We start from the raw sequence: 19,403 nt of genomic DNA on the forward strand, positions 1-19,403 counted from the left end.
CCTTTCCTTTCCTTTCCTTTCCTTTCCTTTCCTTTCCTTTCCTTTCCTTTCCTTTCCTTTCCTTTCCTTTCCTTTCCTTTCCTTTCCTTTCTTTCTCTTTCCCTTTTCTCTCTTCTCTTCTCTTCTCTTCTCTTCTCTTCTCTTCTCTTCTCTTCTCTTCTCTTCTCTTCTGCTTACTTAATATAATTGTTTGAACTGAATGACTGAAATGCCCAAGGCTTTCTTTGCTTTGAATCCCTTCATCCAGTTGTCAAGTTAAATGTTCAGTTTCTCAGAACTTACATTTTTCCATAATATTTTTTTCCTACCAGTATTTTAAATAAATTAGCTGAGTAATGTGCTTGTGTTTAAATAATGATACGTTATTTTTAATTCAACCTTTAGTACAAGGTTTCTCTTCAAACTAACAATGTAAAATAAAAGTTTTAGCCCTTCCTAATGAAATGAAGCAATGTATTTGTTAAATGAAACCTCTCGTTTTTCTTTTGACCATATGTTTTTCTTGCCTTCTCTTCTCCTTTTTAACTTCATTTTGATTAAATGCCTAAAATTTGAAATTGCGTTAGAATGTTGTTACTGTTTTCGTGTTTTTGTAGCACTGTGCTTTTAGATATGATATTTTATTATCAATAAGTACATAGACAGGTGTGATCAGAATAATTTTTATTCCTTTCCAGAAGAAATGGCAACGTATCTTCGTTATGTAAGAAGACTAGATTTTTTTGAAAAACCAGATTATGACTACCTAAGAAAACTTTTTACTGACTTATTTGATCGAAAAGGATATATGTTTGATTATGAATATGACTGGATTGGTAAACAGTTGGTGAGTACTTTATTCCTGTATAGTGAAAGATTATTTGTAGTACTTCATTTTCCACAGTACAGCTTCTTCAGTGAAAAGAGTTGAGACAAATACCTTTTTTTTAAAAGATTCATTTTAATGGACATTTTAAGTAGCCCCATACTAAAATTATTCCTTGAATTTTACAAAAATCCCACATTAGGACTCCTTACTTTTTATTTTTATTTACTTATTTTTTCCAAGTTTATGTATTTATTTTCTGAGAGAGAGAGAGAGAGAGCACAAGCCGGGGAGGGGCAGAGAGAGGAGAGAGAGAGAATCCCAAGCAGCATCTGGCTGTCAGTGCAGAGCCCAGTGAGGGGCTTGAATCCACAAAGTGTAGAATGACTATTTGAGGCCAAGAGCTGTACGCATAACCTACTGAGCCACCCATGAGCCCCTGGACTCCTTGCTTTTTAAAGTAATGAGTTACTTTGCACTTTTCATTCCTGATTTAGTTCTTTAAATTTTTTTTTAATGTTTGTTTATTTTTGAGAGACAGAGCATGAGTGGGGGAGGGCAGAGAGAGAGAGAGAGAGGGAGGGGGAGACACAGAATCCGAAACAGGCTCCAGGCTCCAAGCTGTCAGCACAGAGCCTGATGCGGGGCTTGAACTCACAAACTGCGAGTTCATGACCTGAAGAGAAGTCGGACGCTTAACCCTGGGCCACCCAGGCACCCTGTCATTCCTGATTTAGTTCTTAATATGAAATATGTATTTTTTTTGCATAATGTCCCATTATTTTTAAAGATCTGTTATACATTTTGCTTATTTCAGCCATTTCTCAAAACATTTGTAATTTAAATTTGTAAGTTCTAGCTATACTAGCAGTTTTAGGCTATGTCTTGAAATAGATACTTAAAAATTGGAGTGTGTTTTGTGTTTTTAAAACTGTTCTAAGTTTTTATAACTTAAGAAAATTTATCTTGGTTGTAACTAGGATTGGTGATCACTTATAAAGGGACTTGTCATTAAATTCTTTATTTTACTTATTTGTCTTTTATTATTACTATTTTTTATTTTGAAGAGAGAGTGCACGAATGGGGAGAGGGGCAGATGGAGGGGGAGAGAGAGAGCGGGTCTCAAGCAGGCTCCATGCTCCGTGTGGAGCCTGAGGCAGGGCTCGATCCTACAACCCTGGGATCATGACCTGGGCCCAAATCCAGAATTGGCCGCTCAACCGAATGAGGCACCCAGGTGCCCCTAAATGTTTTCTTTGAAGAGGCATCTTTTAAAATACTTATTCTCACCAGTTTTTTTTTTTTTTAATAAGTATGAGTGTCGTACAAGATTTTCTTTACTTGTGGCTCACTGTTAGTGAATTTTTATCCGTATTTGGAACTACCAAACTCTCAGATTCACATGTTTTTGAACAATGGCTTATTTAAGTGTTTAATCTATATTTTTCTTTAATCCAAAGTGATTTGATTGTATGTGGTATCTATGATGTCAGCCTGAATAAACTGTGCTTAAAGTATTTATGTTAAATTTTGAAATATATTTGAACAATAAAAATTTTTATAAGTCTCTCCTGTGCCAGAATATTGACAGTAAGCCAGTTCATGACCTTCTTTAAAAAAATCTTTTCCTCAATTTTCTTAAAATAATTTATTGTGTTTATACATTAGCTTTGAAATTGAGAGACATGCACACATACACTTTCATTTTTTTTTATATGATAAAGTAACCTAAAAGTAAAGACAGCATTAGAAAGTCTTGTATTGATGTAAAAAAGTGAATACTTGATAAAATATCTAAATATTTTGAAAACCCTCTAAAGAGTAGCTGCGTTTCCCTTGTGTTAGCTTGTTATTTTTAATGACACAGTTCAAGGATGGTATCTTTTCTTCAGGCTTTAAGTGTCTTTAGTTTTTCCTTGATTCCCTTAAGCAGCTAAACGATTTTAAGTGAGACTTCTGAAATAGAGGGTATTGATGTTAACTATTGTATTGTAGCCTACTCCAGTGGGCGCCGTTCAGCAGGATCCTGCTCTGTCCTCAAACAGAGAAGCACATCAACACAGAGACAAGATGCAACAATCCAAAAATCAGGTTTGCTGCCTTTTCAGATTTGAAATATCTATATTTCCTTCTGTACTACCTTCTGAGAGCTTAAACATATTTGGTGGTTTACCATGCCCAGATGATAGCTTTATATGTGTGTGTATATGTGTGTGTGTGAGCGTATACACACATGTAAATTGATACCGAAGGATTGAAATACCTATTTTTTCTTCAATAGACAAAAAACAGATTATATACACACCCATATTAAGGATTGAAGATACATAGATTTGCAACAAATAAACCTACTCTTTACTGTTTACTAGTTTCCCTGTTCACTAGTTTAAAAGTCACATGAAAATGTGTAATCATAAATTTCTAATTAGCGGTATAAGTTGGTATAAACTTTGAGAATATTTGATATTCTATTAGAAGTATTTGGATATGCTGTTGGAATAAATTGTAATAGCGGTTGGTATTTGTAACTATAGTCTGATTTAGTGGAAACTAAGGAAAGTAAGGAAAACAGTGTGACCTGTAAGAAGTTGTTGTGTAATGAGCGGTTAAGAGCTCACTCAGTCTCTGGAATTGGGTAGACCTGGATATGACTTGATCCTGGAGAAATTACTCTATCTTTCAAAGCCTCAGTTCTCTCTTCTGTGAAACAGAAATAGTGATTGTTAATTCCTAGCATAATAGTAAGCATTCAGTAAACCTCCTCTCTCAAGGCTGTTATGATTATTATAATAAACTCATAAATAACTATGTTGCCAAGCAGTGTAAGCTCGATCACATGAAACATACTAATATAGTACCACGAAGGGATCACTGAATATGTGGCATTTATAGAAATTTCATGGGGAAGGTGGCTTTTGAGATGAGCCTGAAGAATGAAGGGAATTTTTAAAGGCAGATGAGGCACAAGGCCATTTTGGGGGAGAGTAAACAGGGTAAGATATGAAGCAGAAGTTGAAAAATGTAGAGTTTGAGGAATAGTAAGCTTTGCAGTTTGCTTGGAGCCCAGAGTAGGTTTGAGGCAAAGCGTAGAAGATAAACGGGCAGCGAAGAGTGTGTGTTTCCTGGGCAGGGTAATTGAAAGCTGTTGAAATTTTTGTGAAATGAAGCTTTATTTAACCCATCTTTGACCTGAAACATTTTGCTAATTTGGCTCTTTAGAATTTTCAGTTATAACCCTTTCTGGGGAAGGATCATGTTAACACATGATCCTTAGCCTTTCTTCCTCTTCTGTCTTTTATCCCACTGGAGTTCCATTGAGTTAAATAAGAGATGAAAATCAAAGGAAAAAACACAACTTATTAAAAATCATAGCAAAATAAAGTGCTCCATTTAGGGGATATTTAAAACCATTATGCTTTAACATACAGCCACTTTAAAAAGAGTAGTTTTAGAATTTTGCCTTAGTAAAATTGGGACAGGAACCGGTCTTCTATAGAAGTTACTTCATATATAAATTACTACTCGTTGATAGCTTGAATACTCTGGTAAGGTGCTGCCTATAGAAAGAAATGGCTCCAAAGTCCAAACTTAGGGTTGGTGTTTTATAAATCACAATTAATTTCTCATTGGGATGAAGAGCAGTAATTCATGTTCTCTGGAAATCACTACCTGAGCTATTAGGTATCACAGTAAGTGAAGTTCTTATTGTCGAATACAGTTAGATTGTAAGTATTTTCAAGTTTAAGTTCTATATGGTTTAGACTTGTCTTCCTAGCTAGATTGTGAGCTTACTGGGGGTAGGAACCATATTTTGTGTGTGTGGAGTCCTTGTTGCACTAAATGTAGGGAGTCGAGTTTTGTTTTTTGTTTTGTGTTTTTTCAGGAAACCCGTTAGGGTAGCTTATATATTAAACTTGAAACCTGGCTATGCAGACTGTCCTCATGATGGAAAACTCAAAAACGTTTCGTAAATACCTGTAAAGCAGTAAACAAATATTTCAGTCCTGTGAGAAACCCAAAGTTGACAGTCGCAAAAGAACATGAAATTGAATGGCTGAAATGTTGTAATGTCCCCACATGCACAGTTTGTAACCTGAAGTCGATGGTTGAAGTTGCGGGTTTCCTGAAATTTTAGACACAGTGTCACGTGCACGTGACAGTGGATTCTGAGGCGAGGCTGTCGATAGAGCTTTTACTGTCTTCTGAATGCAGTCCATGACCCTCTCATGTCACCTGTTGTTCTGGGCAGCATGGAGGTATTTGTCTCTATTTCAGCAGCATTTTCCTTCTTTCTTCTTCAGATCCATTCTCATCTAATTTATCTCAATTTAAGCTACACACCTGCCAGATTTGGGTCATGAACATGGAGGGTTTAATGAAAAGGTCGAGAACTCTTGTAATTGTTTTGATAGACGTACTTCATGCCATCTCACACTTCGTACATAACTTGGCCTTGTACAGTTTGTTTGGGAAGCTTAGTGGTGGAACATTTATTCATTGTGCTCCTTGCACTTAACATCTCTTCCTGCCCAGGGTTGCTCTGGCTACTGATAGGCTCAGGCTCCCGACAGCCTAGTATACTCGGTGGATTGTGGTACGTTGTTCTTTTTTGTGGCAAGTTTTTCTTGACTTAGGTTGAAAAAGAGAGGAAGAAAGGAGGACTGAAGACTTGAGAACATGTGTAATTGTATTAAGGAGCTAGGTAGTACTATGTGCAGAGCAGAGCAGTTGGCTCTTGAGTTTGAATCCCTGCTGTATTTTGCAATTTCTGTGATCTTAGGCAAGTATTTAAAGTCTCAATCTCTTCCCTCATTAAAATGAGGATAATACTCTGTATCTCAAGATGAGATAACACCTACAAAGAAGCTAATGCAGAACCAAGTTGTAAAAAGAATTTTAAATATTTTATCCCTTGCCCTTCTTTTTATTAGTGTCATCCACATTTTCCTGAAATGTACACATTGACCCCTCTTAAGCAACTCCTGATTCTGCTGGTAGATTATTAGTTTGTGGTTATTGCCATGCACATTTGCCGAGTCATGTAAAAGCATCAAGAATTATCAGCCTGTCCTCGGAATGGGTTCCTTAATTTGAACCAGATAAAAAGAGGTGAAGGAAGCAAAGGGATTCATTGAATAAGTAGGAGTGTCAGTGAACAACAACAAAAAATTGCTCGTCATATACATTTAGTGTTCTCTATAACACTGTTCCCTTTTCAGAGAGCTTTGTCTGTTTTCTCATATTAACCTCACAATCAGAAACATGGTACTAAGCAAGAGAGAAAGATTTTTTAGGATCTAAGTGCAGCTATTTAAGGACTATCTTTTTTAACATTGCCAGAAGTAGTCCCTCATCAGAAAACCAAGGGGGACCTCTACTGTAAGAAAATCATACTGGATGGCATCGTAGTACTTCTGTGATTTATTTGGAATGCTTTCTGGGGCACATCATTTTTTACCTCCCTGGTTCTTTGTTAACTTCACTTATAAAATTTAAGGGTGGAGCCCATGGTATCTCAAGTCCTTTCACTTCTAAATTCTATGGTTCTGTTTTACTTCTTGTGGTTGATCAATACCTAATAGTAGCCATTTAACTAAGAACCTCTCCACATCCAGTACGCAAAGGTAACTGCAGCTGTGATTCAGAATAGTGAGGGTATTTTAAATTTCCTTTTATACATTTGTTTTCTCTATTATAAGGATGAGATGTTTAACATATTGGGTTTTTCTTCTTCCACGCATGCCACATGCATTAAATAAATGGCAGTCGGCAGACCACAGGGCAGCTTGGGACTCCCAGCAGGCAAATCCCCACCATTTGAGAGCTCACCTTGCAGCAGACAGACATGGTGGCTCGGTACAGGTATTTTCTGATTTTTGCATGAGTGATTATTTCCCAAATTTATACAACTAACCCTTTTTTGAAACTCATGGCATGACTTCATATCCTAATGAAAAACTTGTTGCTGAACTCTCCATAATCCTATTCCTTTGTATTTAACCAAAAAAGTGAAATTAACATGGCCTAGAGAGACCACCAGCGAGAGATACTACGATTTTACCTTTGTTCATTTTTGCAAGTATAATCAACAACAGTTAGGTAAGTCATACTCACAACAGGTTAGAAAGACAAACTGTATTGTGTGAAATATGTGTTAAGCTTGATTTTCCAATAATAAGCTCAGTCTTTTTTAATGTAATAGAACACTTCCATATCTTTTTTCCCTTTTGTTGATTTTGCCTTCTTCAAACTTAAGTCAGCTAAATAGATACGAAACTTTTCCATCCTTCATACTCAGAATGTACTTTCTGATTAACTGGTCAAATAAACATGACCTTAATTTTTATAAAGGTTTATTTTGTTTGTATTTGTAGAAAATAGCAGATGGAGAAAATAATTTCAAGGGCAAGTACTTATTGAATGCTCCCTTCAACTTTCTTTATAAAAATTTAAAACAGTCCTTCATTTATTTATTTATTTTTGATGTGTTCGTTCCCGGACCCGTTTTCTGTGCACTTAGAGATAGTTATATCTTGCCCTCTCATGCCCCCTAAATTTCCATCTTTTATGTGTATTGTAGAAAGAGAAAGGTTGCCAAGTCTTTTATTTCTTTTAAAATGCCAGCTTAAGGTAATTTAAATGCTGGTTTAAAGTAATTGAGATAATAAATGTTATCTCAGTCCATTTCAATTTGGAACTTTCTTTAAAAGTTTTGACTTTTTTCCTCCACGTATTTCCACTTGAATAATTTTCCATTATGCTTTACCAAATTTGCATTTTTCTTAGTGTGTATCTATATATATTTAGTTTATTGGAGCTCTGCTCTGGATTTTAGTCTTTCTTGCTTTGAATTCTAAAAAATCCATTCTTGATTAAATCTCCTAAGTTCTCATGTTTTTCTCACATTAAATCTTAGAGGCAATTTAAATTACGTAACCCAATATTTTTATAGAACTTTGGAGTATGTGGAACTTTCAGTCCTGCGTAACAGAGATATTTGAAGAGTTTATAAAAATTTAGACTGAGGGACTCAAGAGACAAGGGTGCCTGAATTGTAAAACTTTATTATGACTCCAATTCATATCCTTGGAAAAGTTAATGGAGCAAATTACATTTAGTTTCATAACACAAACTGGATTGTGTACGTGTCTGTATATGTTTACACGTTTCTAAAATGTTCTTTGTTACAGTAGCAGGTGTCTTGCTCAGTGTTCACGGATGTCACAACAGTTAAGACACTATTAGAAAGCTTTCCTACCACTTCTGTACCATTACCACTCTTGTATTTTCTTAGTTTCTTTTTACTCTGTGGGATTCCCAGAGGTAGCTCATGGGATCTCTGGACAATCAAAGGGTGAATGAGTTTGATTGTGGGCTCATGACTCTGGTATTTTATGTTCTCTTTTTTCATATGTTCCCAAAGAGTCGTTTCAACTCTGGTTCTTTCTCATCCCCTCTTCTTAAAGCTTCTCTTCCTACAGAGACTACATCTGGCTTTATCCTAATATGTAATAAGTGATCAGTTTTACTTCCTAGAATTCTGTATTCATAAGTAAAACAAAAAATTTTCACTATTTTCATTGACTTCCTGAATTTATTTTACAACACTATGTAAGCTGACATGATGGGACACGAAGCCAATTTGACTCCTGTGAAAAATTTACTGGCAGAGTAAGTAGGCTCATGCCTGAATCTTGTTCTATCCTAAAATATTGACTTCATTTATGCTCTGTGTCCTCCCCACTTAAAAAGTTGAAAAAGTTACAACAGGACACTTGTGTAATTGGACTAATAAAATTGTAATTTAAAACTAGTAATCAGAGGAAAGAAAGGTGCCTAAAATCCGAGGTAATGTGATAATTATAATAAATGAATATTATTATTATAATATAATATAATATAATATATATAATAAATGAATAAGTGAATTCCTTTGTTTCTGAACAAAGGAATCTTGTCTGATAAAGGGAAGAGATAAAGAGAAAAACCTTTTTGTTAATACACAAGTGTGAGGATAATTTGCCTTGAGATTCTTTGTGTGATGATCATTACATGACCCATTGGACAAAAGTTTCCAGTGTTGACTTCTTATGGCAAGTAAAAAATTGCCTTCAACAAATATTAAGGACATGTTATCCAGTAGTTTCTTAGGAAAGACGTTACCATAATAAGTAAAGAGCTCTCTGGTGATAAGTAAATACAGTACACATTTAGGATATGTGGAAGCAGAATCAAGAGTACCCCAAGTGAGCGATTTGGGGCCCACGGCATCCATTCTGCACCTATCACTGCACCCTTTTCCTGGAACTCCGAACTGCTCTCAGCACGGCACCTCAAAGCATTCCAGGCTGCTTCCAGTTGACATGCAAGATGAAACCTCTTGCCATTTTGACCTACAGAAGGATCCTCACTTACTCATTATTTCGCATGTGCTTTTAATAGGAGCTGAATAGTGGAGTCCAAATATGAACGCCTTGTTTTTCCAGAATTACTATATGCATTACAGATCAAACAGATAGGTTGCCAAGTTGATTTCACTGTGTTTAAGAGCGCAAGCCCTGGAGTCAAATTCGAGTTCACATTCTATGCCTTATATTATTCATCAGTAAAACAGAAACATTAATAACGCCTCTATCTCATTGTTTTGTCATGAGAACTTAAAAAGTATTTAGCATAGAAGGTGGGGCTTATGAAATACTATATACTAGAATAATCTGTTGCTTTTTCAGATTAAGAAACTTGATTAGTGTCTGGGAAGTGAAGTCTAGTGGTACAGCCCAAAGAACGCATTGTCAAAGTGGGATTTATCTAATTTTATTCAATATCTTTAGTGTAATCATATTAATTCACTGACCAGAAGGCTCCAGCTATACATTGGATAAACTTTTCCCACTTGAGAGATTAAAAATAATATTTAAGTATCTGAGGACTTTATTTTGCATCTGTTCTTGGCTTATATGTGTTTTGGGAGAGTTCCCAGGGCAGTCAGCTTGCGCCCCTTTCTGCTTCCTTTAGAATCCTTGGTAATAAATATGGCTGAGAAACTTAGACCCATTACTTCCAGTTTCTTGGCCATTACATTATTCTGCAAATTTATGTAAATGTCTACTAGGAGGTGTTAGGCACCCTGCTGGAGTCTTTGAATAAAAAGGAGGAGTAACAGATACAAGGTGCCTGTTCCCATGGACCTTTCAGTCGATGGGGAGGGTTAATTAAACAGGCGGTGTGATAAGTGGAGAAAGTACAGGGTGCTCTAAGAATGTATAGGGAAGGGCCTAACTTGGATTTTGTAGGTTTAGATTTCCTGGAAAAAGCAATCTCTTTTTTACCTGAATCTGTGTTTTCACCTGTTTTTAACGTGCAGAATCAGTAGGGGTTACCAGTTGAAGAAGGGAGAAGGGTCAAGGGAAGACGGTCCCAGGCAAGAAAACAACACATGTAAGGTTGTGCAGGAGAGAGAGGCTTTACACTAAGCGAATGACTACCGTCCATTCAAGCTTGTGTGTGTGTTGAGAAATGAGACTGAGAGGTCAGCAGGAGAAAAATCATGAAGGACCTAACAGGTCCTGTTATTAAATTTGTACTTTATTTGAGAATGTTGGGTGGCCGTGAAGAGATAAGCAGGATAACCCGATTAGTGTTTTTTCTAAAGGAGACTTTTGCTGGAGACTAAACTGGAGGGAGGAGAAGTCTAAGGCAGGTGTGGCCGAGGGAAGTGATGGGCAGCGGAGATGAAAAGACGGGAGAGGTCTGGAGAGATACTTAGCAGGTAGAATCTAGTTTGGTGTTGGGGGCTGAGGGAGGAGGTAATGTCATTTAGCCCTTTTTGATCCCTTTCTGCCTGGCGAACCAGGATCTCCAAAATGAGCTTTTATTTATTTTTTATTTATTTTTAAAAATTTTATTTATAGAGAGAATGTGCAAGCAGGGGAGGGGCAGAGAGAGGGAGAGAGAGAGAGAGAGAAATCCTAATCTTCCCTGTCAACACAGAGCCCGATGCAGAACTCGATCTCACCAACCGTGAGATCATGACCTCAGCAGAAATCAAGAGTCGGATGCCTACCCCACCGAGTCACCCAGGCGCCTCCAAAATGAGGTTTTAAAATGTACCACTGGCAGCAGGCAGTGCTCATATCGCATCCCCTGGGAGCCATGCCAGTGGCTGTAGCATGACTCCCTGGACACCAGGTCACCTGAGAGCCTGGTCTGGAGAGTGGACAGGTGGTTTCTGCCAGAGGGAGGAAGACAAACGGTAAGGGGGGCTCCTGGCAAAGTACGTGAGATGGCGCAGCTCCTGATGGTTTGGAGATCTCCTCTAGTTGTACAGCGTTGGGTTGCAGTTAAGGAACTCCGTGGCTCCGTCCCCCTCCACCCCCCGACCGGGGGGAAGGCCAGAACCACAAACAGTGCTGCTGTGTTGTGCAGCCAGGTCGCGGGGATGGCCACGAAAGCGTGACAGTTGTCGTACCGGGCGCTGTGATGTTGTAGTCAGCATGACTCGAAAAATACAAATGCAGGTAATGATAGCAGGAAAGAGACAAGTGTCTCTTGACAAGGTAACATGTATCGTTACAAGTCTCAGGAGTCAGTACCACATCGCAGTCAGTCCTCTGTTGTGCCCATCGTGAATACTCATCTGTCTAAAACACTGCAAATAACCAGTGTCAGCTTTCTTCATCAAACCTTTGAAAACACGGAGGTACTGACAAGCGGGGGAATGAGTGACCGGTACAGTCCTATCTTTCTGTCCTGTTTTCCAGGGCACTGAAATCTGCTAGGGGGAGGTTGTGCAGGGAGAGTCGTGTGCCTTCAGGAGATAAGTCATTTCCAGCTCAGCTCCTTCCGTTTATCTCAGGAGACTCTTTGTCCCGGTGCCACTGGGGTAAATCCGCATTACAGGTTTGCTTTCGGATTCTGCTACCGTAACATTTCCAGTAACATCTCTAGAGCCTTGAGTACTCAAAGAGTAGAGGGCTCTGCTTAGGACTTGCATCAGCAGAAGTGAGATTGAAATCCATTTTGGTGCATCTTGGCCGAAAGTCCGTGAGGATGTCCCTGTGCCTTCAGGATGTCAGTTGGAAATATCAAGAGCATCAGTTAGAACTGTCGCTCTAGGTGTTAGAATATGTAAGAATGTTGGTTCATGTGGTAGGTGTGAACCCTGACCAGGGTCCAGTGATCTCTTTGGAAATTGTTCTAAACTGTGCCTTCTTTTCTTAGTGTGCTTTCTTACAGATGACTTTTAGAAAAAGCTTAGGGCGTAAGTGAGATATATAACATTTCGGTATTTCTAGTATATTTACTGGCTGGATGGAGATCTGGTTAATGAAGACAGAGAGCCTGTACTATGCACCTGGCAGCATGCATACCATAAGTCAGATAGAAATTAGGAAGGTGGTAGTATAACTCGTTTGTATGAAGTCGCTGGATTTGGAAAGTAAATTAATTGCCCTTCTAAAGTCATTGATGACAAAGGTAGCGTGTGTTGTCTTTGTACTCAAAAGTCTATGAGAAGGACTTCTTTTGGAATCAGGTATAGTGGGCAGCCCTTAAGTGAACCATCAGTTATCTCCCACACTTAGCTGCAGGCTGTTTCCACATTCTCTCCCCTTAAACTCCGCTTCATCTGGTTGCCTTATTATTTCTTTTATTTTTCCGTAACCTCTTAAAATAAAAATTAGACTGAGTTTCTTATCACCGTGAGACTATCAGAGAACATTCCTTTAAGAACAGCAAGAACAAAACATCCTGTAAAACACCTGAGTTATTTTTTCAAATGTCAGACTTGAAAGCAGCTGTCATCTTAGATACACTTTTGTTACAAAAAATCAGCCATTGGACACTAATATTTCGTGGACTTGCAGGTTCTAGGTCAAGTTACAATTCTAGAAATGTCACATAAATGAAATCATTCTTTAGAATTTGGCTGATAAAAATCATTTGTGTATATGTGATCGATTTAGGTCTCCAGGAATATAATGACATAGCATTTATAATACTATGTCTTTGGGGTTTTTTTTGTGGTGTTTTGTTTTTTTGTAAAATCCCCCTTTGCATAAAGACCTTAGTTTTTCTTAAGTGAAAGCAATTCTACTGCCCTGACATACTCTTATGTCACCGGTATTAAGTAGGCTGCTTTTATAGGAGAACTCTGTTACCGTGTTGCTTCTCTTCTTAGCCTGGGATGTTAGCCTCTACTTAGAGAGTTAGGGAATCTGGGAAAGCAAAGAAAAATTACATTAAAGAAGGACATAATGGAGGATGTTATTTCCTTCTGGTCTGGTTCTGGTTGACCACGTGGAATGAGATTGGAAACATTTCAGTAGAATAAAGCTTATTAGAGTCAGGTATGACTTTGTGTGAACTGAAGTCAGTCGGATTGTATAGTCAGCATGCTCTTACAGGTGCTCTTGTTGGAAATTTAGAATACGTGAGGTGTAAATTTTCAATTATGCCACTTAAAGTAAGGGAAGACATGTTCGAGGAGCTGCCTATAGGTTGAGACGGGATCCGTCCAAGTGTCTAGGGCTCTGGAACACAGAGAAGGAGGAGAAACCTGTGACTATTATGTGGAGAGAAGAGCAGTGGAAATTGTTCAGTGAACTGTTTATCTTTTGTATGCAAAGCATCCTGAAAATTACAGATAGTGGCGAGTACAAGAGTATAAGATAAGAATCCTGCTCTCCTTTGTAATTCACTGTAGGAACTCTGACGTTGTAAAAATTAAGAATAAAGAGCTTAATTACGTTTGATAATTAGAGCAAATAGCGACTGTTAGGTGTTTTCAGAAAGAGGGAGAAATAAAGAGAGAAAATTGCCTTGGAACTCAGTAGAATGCCAAGAAGGAGGAAGCTGGTGTCTCAACAGGGGGGCAGACTTAGAAACAAATGGGAGTGTTCCTCTCCTGGGGTTGGTTGTCTCTGAAGATGACCTGGGTGGTTTTTGTGTGTTTTTCAGCCGTGGCCACAAATGTAGTGTTCATTTGTAGGTAGTAGATCCACATAGGATATAGGAACCTCAGCCTCCATGATTCCTGCATTAATCTAGATTTGTAGGTTGACGCATAGTTGCTTTTCCTGGCATGTCGTGACCTCTTATTAAGAACATGTGAACTAGTGACGTTGCAGTTAAATGGGGCTCTGTAAATGGACCCAGTAGCCAGCTGTCAATGTGGTGTCCAGGCCCCATGATACGTTAGCGTTATTTTTCTTATGACGAGGTCAGGTGGGAGAAGCAGCAGCCTGATTCTTCGCTTTTGAGCCTGGAGTCCAGTCTGGGAAGATGGTAGGGGTTACTGGAAATTGGAACCATAGATACAAGAAGAGAGCACATTTAAGAGGGAGTATGAGAGGTTCGATTTTGGAAGTACGGAGTTTGAGGTACCGAACTTGGTCTGAGTGAGTGTGTGGGTCGGTGGTTGGCTCAGCAGGTGCTTTACGTAGGGGTTGTGGCTGAAGCCACGAATGCAGGCAACACTGGCAGAGTAGTGGTGGCTGCCATTCACGGAGCTCGTATTACATGCCTGTCACTGCGGTTTACATAGCGATTCCGTTTCATCCCCGTATCAGTCTTGTTAAATAGATATTCCTGTTTCCCATTTCATAGTTGAGCACACTGAAGTTCAGCACGATGACATATCTTTCCTGGGTTGCACAGCTGTTAGAGCTAACTTTTGTTTCTAGACCCATCTTACTCTAAAGTACCAACTGGTGCTAAGTGATACAGAAATGTACAGGAAAATGCGGATCGAGCAAAGAGCAACTGAATCTATTTTCTAGGAATCGGTAACCTTTGAAGAGCAATCTTAATAGAAATCTGATGTAGGGACAGAGTACAGATTGTAGGAAGTTAAGGAATGAGCGAATGGCAGATGAAAGTGTTAAGACTGTTGTTTTGAAGGAGTTTAGGGGAAAGCAAGAAATAGGATAGTAAGATGACTTTGTACGACCAAGAGGATTGGGGAGAATGTGGGTGTTTTGCCATGATTTTTATTTTGTTTCAGGATTTCGCTCATCCTTGCATGCATTCATTCATTCATTTATTTCAACAAATATGTATTGACTTCTTGTTCTGTGCCAGGTATAGCGGGTAGATATAGAAGGGAGCAGTACAAAATTCTTGCTGTCATGGAGCAGGAGGAGGTGGGAGTGGGTGTCAGTCCACATAATCAGAGGATCGCCTCTGAGTAAATGCTATACAAAGAGTTAGCAGTAGAGTATAACGTGACATAGTGTGTCTGAATGGAAGTCTTAGATTGTGTGACAGAAAAGGCCTGCTTTAGAAATGTTCTCTGAGAATCTGAAAGATAGGAAAATGGCCATTCAGCAGGAAGAGAGTTCAGGCATTGAGATGATACCAAAGCCTTAAGGCAGGAATAAGTTTGACATACTGGATGGAGGCTAGTGAACAAAGGAAAAAGTAATAGGAGGTCAAGGGGTAGGCAGGGTTCACACGTGGCGCTTTGTAAATTGGGGTAAAGAATACGGATCTTTATTTTAAGTGAAACGGGTGGTTGACCCTTGAAAAGATTCAAGCAGATAATTATACGTGATCTGATTTCCATCTTAAAATGAGCGCTCCGGTTGTCATGTGGCCCGTCCGTTAATGGAGGGTAGGGACAGGTGAAAGCAGGACTAGTTAATAGGTTGTTGCTCTCATATCCACAAGAGATCTTTGAGGTGGCCTGAACCACAGCCCTGGTGGTAATAGAGGTGGCCAGAACTGATTCATCTGGGGCTATGTTTTGGGGGAGGATTTAACAGGCCTCGCTGATGGATGAAATGTAGGGTTTCAGTCTGAGAGTGGAATCACAGTGACTCCTGGATCAGGGGCCTGACCAGCCAGGTGAAGGAGTCGGCAGGAGGCGAGGGAGACCGAAGCAGGGGGTGCAGACAGAAGCACAAGGTCTGTCGGAAGGAGCTGTATGGATGTTCACAAAGGGACCAGTTAATGCCGTAGCCAGGTGCCTAGGGAGATGGGCACACCTGGGGGAACTGATGGGACTGGAGCAGAGGAATTAGCCTTAAAAATAGAGGCAAAGAGACAAGACAGAAATTTCAAGATGAAAAGGGAGTTAGTTGGAAAAGCCAATATTGGATAGCCTTGATTTTTCATACAATATTAGACCTGTTACTTTATTCAGTTATGAACAACGCAACTACATACTAATTGTTTTGTGTTCTTCGTATTAACTTTCTAATTTGCATACTTTAATCTTAATTTTTATCATTGTATAATCTGTTACTTTGTGTATATGTAATTTTTTTTTTTCTTTTCGGCAGGTTGTAAGTTCGACAAATGGAGAGTTAAACACAGATGACCCCACCGCAGGTCGTTCAAATGCACCCATCACAGCCCCTACGGAAGTAGAAGTGATGGATGAAACCAAGTACGGATTTGTTTTCCTTCTTTGTTCTTAAACTATGCATGTTTGAGAATTATAGTCATTTACAAGTATTCCTGGAGACTTTTTTTAAGGGAATAGGTGCATGCAAAACAAGTGATATTTATAGTTATTTTAACCACTAAGTTGAAACTAGTGCTATTTCAGTAAATAAGTTTTACAATACAAAAATAATGATTTAGGAACTGTGCTCAATTTCTTACTTAGAATTAACAGCCTGTTTTTAGCATTTTATTTTTAGGAGCGTTGATGCATGAAAATTATTTCCATAGGATAGATGCTCTTTTTTTCTGTAAGCATAAGAATATTAATTTTATAGTATGCTGCATGTGTTCATATTAGTTTCACAATAGTTCTTCTACGAATGTAAATGATAAAGCTGCTTGGAAAAAAATTAAGCATGAAAAACAATGTGATGTTTTCAATGTGGGCTACTTCTGATGATCTCTTTCTCTCTCTCTCTCTCTCTCTCCCTCCCTCCCTCCCTCCCTCCCCCCATTCCCTCTCCCTCCCTTTCTCTCTCTTTTCCTTGTATTTTTTTTCTTTTTCTTTCTTTCTTTCTTTCTTTCTTTCTTTCTTTCTTTCTTTCTTTCTTTCTTTCTTTCTTTCTTTCTTTCTCTTTCTTTTTCTTTCTTTCTTTCCTTTCCTTTCCTTTCCTTTCCTTTCCTTTTCTTTTCTTTTCTTTTTTTTGTGTATAGCTGCCAGAAAGTGTTGAACATGTGGTGAGTTTGCAAGTGTAGGCAGGCAGAAATAGCTCCCTTGACTGTCATTTCAAAGATTTTTGCTTTTTTAAAAAAACATACCTTTCAACATAGAAATTATAATTGGTAAAAGTTGTTCAAAAACATTTGGTGTCATTTATTTGAGGTCTGAAAAGCAAGAAATAATTGTTTGAGGAGCTCTTTTGCCTGCTGCAACTTTTTTTTTTTTTCTTTTTTGCTTTAAGTGACGTAGACTTGGGGGCACTTGTTAATTGAGTAGTTGATAACACCCACTCTGCTTGTGCTTGTGCATTTGTTTTGTAACACAGAGGCTTTATTTGCTGTTTAAACAGAAGGAAGTTTGAGTTTTAAGCTCTCTCTTTTCCTGTTTGTAATTTTTAATTCCCGTAGCAGATCCCCCACCCTCACCCCTGTAGTGTCACTAAAACCATATGTCATTTACTAATTGTGTTGCCATTGAATATACATGGAATACACTGATACATTTCATGATTAACTCTAGAGAGAGAGTGTTAGGGAAGTCCTCGTCTAAATACTTCCTGCTACATGCAGATATTATGAAAAAAAAATTCTGTTAGTTGAATTAATGTTGAATTTAAACTATCCTTTCTTTTTTCTAGTCCTAATGCCATGTTTAAAATGTTCCTCTTAGTCAGGGCACCTGTGTGGCTCAGTCCATTAAGCATCCGACTCTTGGTTTTGGCTCAGGTCATAGTCTCGTGGTTCATGGGTTCGAGCCCCATGTCGGGCTCTGTGCTGACAGCTCAGAGCCTGGAGCCTGCTTCCGATTCTCTGCCTCCCTCCCTCTCTGCCCCTCCCCTGCTTGTACTCACTCTCTCTCCCTCTCTTCCTCTCTCAAAAATAAATAAGTATTAAAAAAAATTTTTTTAAAGTAAATAGAATGCTCCTCTTAGGGCACCTGGGTGGCTTATTCGGTTAACTCTTTGACTCTTGGTTTCTACCCAGGTCAAGATATCACGGCTTTATGGGTTCAAGCCCCATGTCGGACTCTGCGCTGGCAGTGGGGAGACTGCTTGGGATTTTCTCTCTCTCTCCCCACCTCTCTCTGTCCCTCCCCCCAGTCACGCCGTGTCTGTCTCTCTCAAAATAGATAAAATAAATTGAAAAAAAAAAAAAAGATCTTGGGGCACCTGAGTGGCTCGGTCGGTTAAGTGTCTGACTTTGGCTCAGATCATGATCTCAAGTTTTGTGAGTTTGAACCTCGCCTTGGGCTCTGTGCTGACAGCTCGGAGCCTGGAGCCTGCTTCAAGTTCTGTGTCTCCCTCTCTCTCTGCCCCTCCGTTGCTTACGTGTGTGCGCGCTGTCTCTCTCTCACACAAAAATATTAAACATTAAAAAGAAAATTTTAAATATGTTCCTCTTAGTTTTCAGGACAAATTTTGAGTCCACCTGGTGGTAAATAAAGAAAGTTCCTTAGATTAGTGAATTTTGGAACATTCTTTTCATATCCGAGAGGAACCTTACATAAATTTCAGAACAATGCTTATTTGCTGGCTGCAAGATCAGGAAACTTCTTTTGTGAATATTTCTTTTTCAAGAGCCGTAGTGATCAAGTATCCTTTTTTATCACTTGTGACTTCGGCCCTTATTGACAGTCTGACTTATTTTAGTGGATTTGAGGGTATAATTAGCTACATACTTGGGCACTTTTACATCAAGAATAAAAACCGCAGTTGATGTTTGTGCAGACGTAAGCTCACTTACAAAAGTAGGGTGCCAATGTGTCACGGTGGGGAGCACGTGTCCTGTGCAGGCAAGCACAGGCTGTAGAACCCTGCTTGTGTCACTTACAGTTACCTTCTTGAAGCGTACTTCTTGTTCTGCAGAACGAGCCTATGAATACCTCCTTCGTAGGCTGTTGAGGAAACGAATGGGGATAAAGCACCGCTTGTTTGTCTGGTGCGTGGAGGGGGCTCCGTAACTATCCCCACCCTATTTATTCCTCCGCTTCCGGCTGCCAGTGACCTTCCCCATCTCTGTGTTCTCAGCTGTGTGCTTCTTCCATCAGTGTCTCATATTTTCACTTCCATACCCACCCTCTTCGCTGAGACTGGCCGTTCTGTGCACACGTCGTGCCAGACACCTGCTTTTAGCCAAATCGATGACCTTTTCCCAGTTTATTTAATCACCAGTTACACTGCTTGGATTTTAGAATATCTGAAACTGCCCTTGCCCTTAAGTCGATTGCACACCAGCAGGGAGGATTGCAGTGTATCCGCATGCATACGTAATTTGTACATGATAACTACCATGAAAAGGTATAAAAAACCTGTAAGGGCTTACAAAGAAAAGCCTTACTTACTGCCAGGGTGATCAGAGCACGCTTTCTGGAGGTAGCTTGGAAGAATGGCATGGTGATTTATTTCGCTGGGATCGGTGTGGGTGTATATGTTGTAGGTTTGCGTTTCTATCTGTAGGTGTTAGAAGATGAGAAAAAAAGCAAGTGTGGTGG

At 39.0% G+C, this 19,403-nt stretch overlaps 1 protein-coding gene across 10 annotated transcripts in view; it reads left to right on the plus strand.

The window, feature by feature from the left end:
• Nucleotides 1-19,403, plus strand: part of CSNK1G3 (casein kinase 1 gamma 3) — a 105,035-nt gene that overhangs the window by 75,838 nt on the left and 9,794 nt on the right. For 2 of the 10 annotated variants that reach the window (XM_027076808.2, XM_027076807.2), the window contains exons 9-13: nt 678-826; nt 2,801-2,896; nt 6,572-6,667; nt 16,087-16,193; nt 16,907-16,930. In XM_027076808.2, coding sequence (XP_026932609.1) covers nt 678-826; nt 2,801-2,896; nt 6,572-6,667; nt 16,087-16,193; nt 16,907-16,930 — 472 coding nt within the window. The remainder of the gene's footprint in view (nt 1-677; nt 827-2,800; nt 2,897-6,571; nt 6,668-16,086; nt 16,194-16,906; nt 16,931-19,403) is intronic. The other 8 variants (XM_027076812.2, XM_027076811.2, XM_027076813.2 and 5 more) reach the window with 8 other exon arrangements.

Source organism: Acinonyx jubatus, chromosome A1, assembly GCF_027475565.1.
Source record: "Acinonyx jubatus isolate Ajub_Pintada_27869175 chromosome A1, VMU_Ajub_asm_v1.0, whole genome shotgun sequence".
Taxonomy (NCBI): Eukaryota; Metazoa; Chordata; class Mammalia; order Carnivora; family Felidae; genus Acinonyx; species Acinonyx jubatus.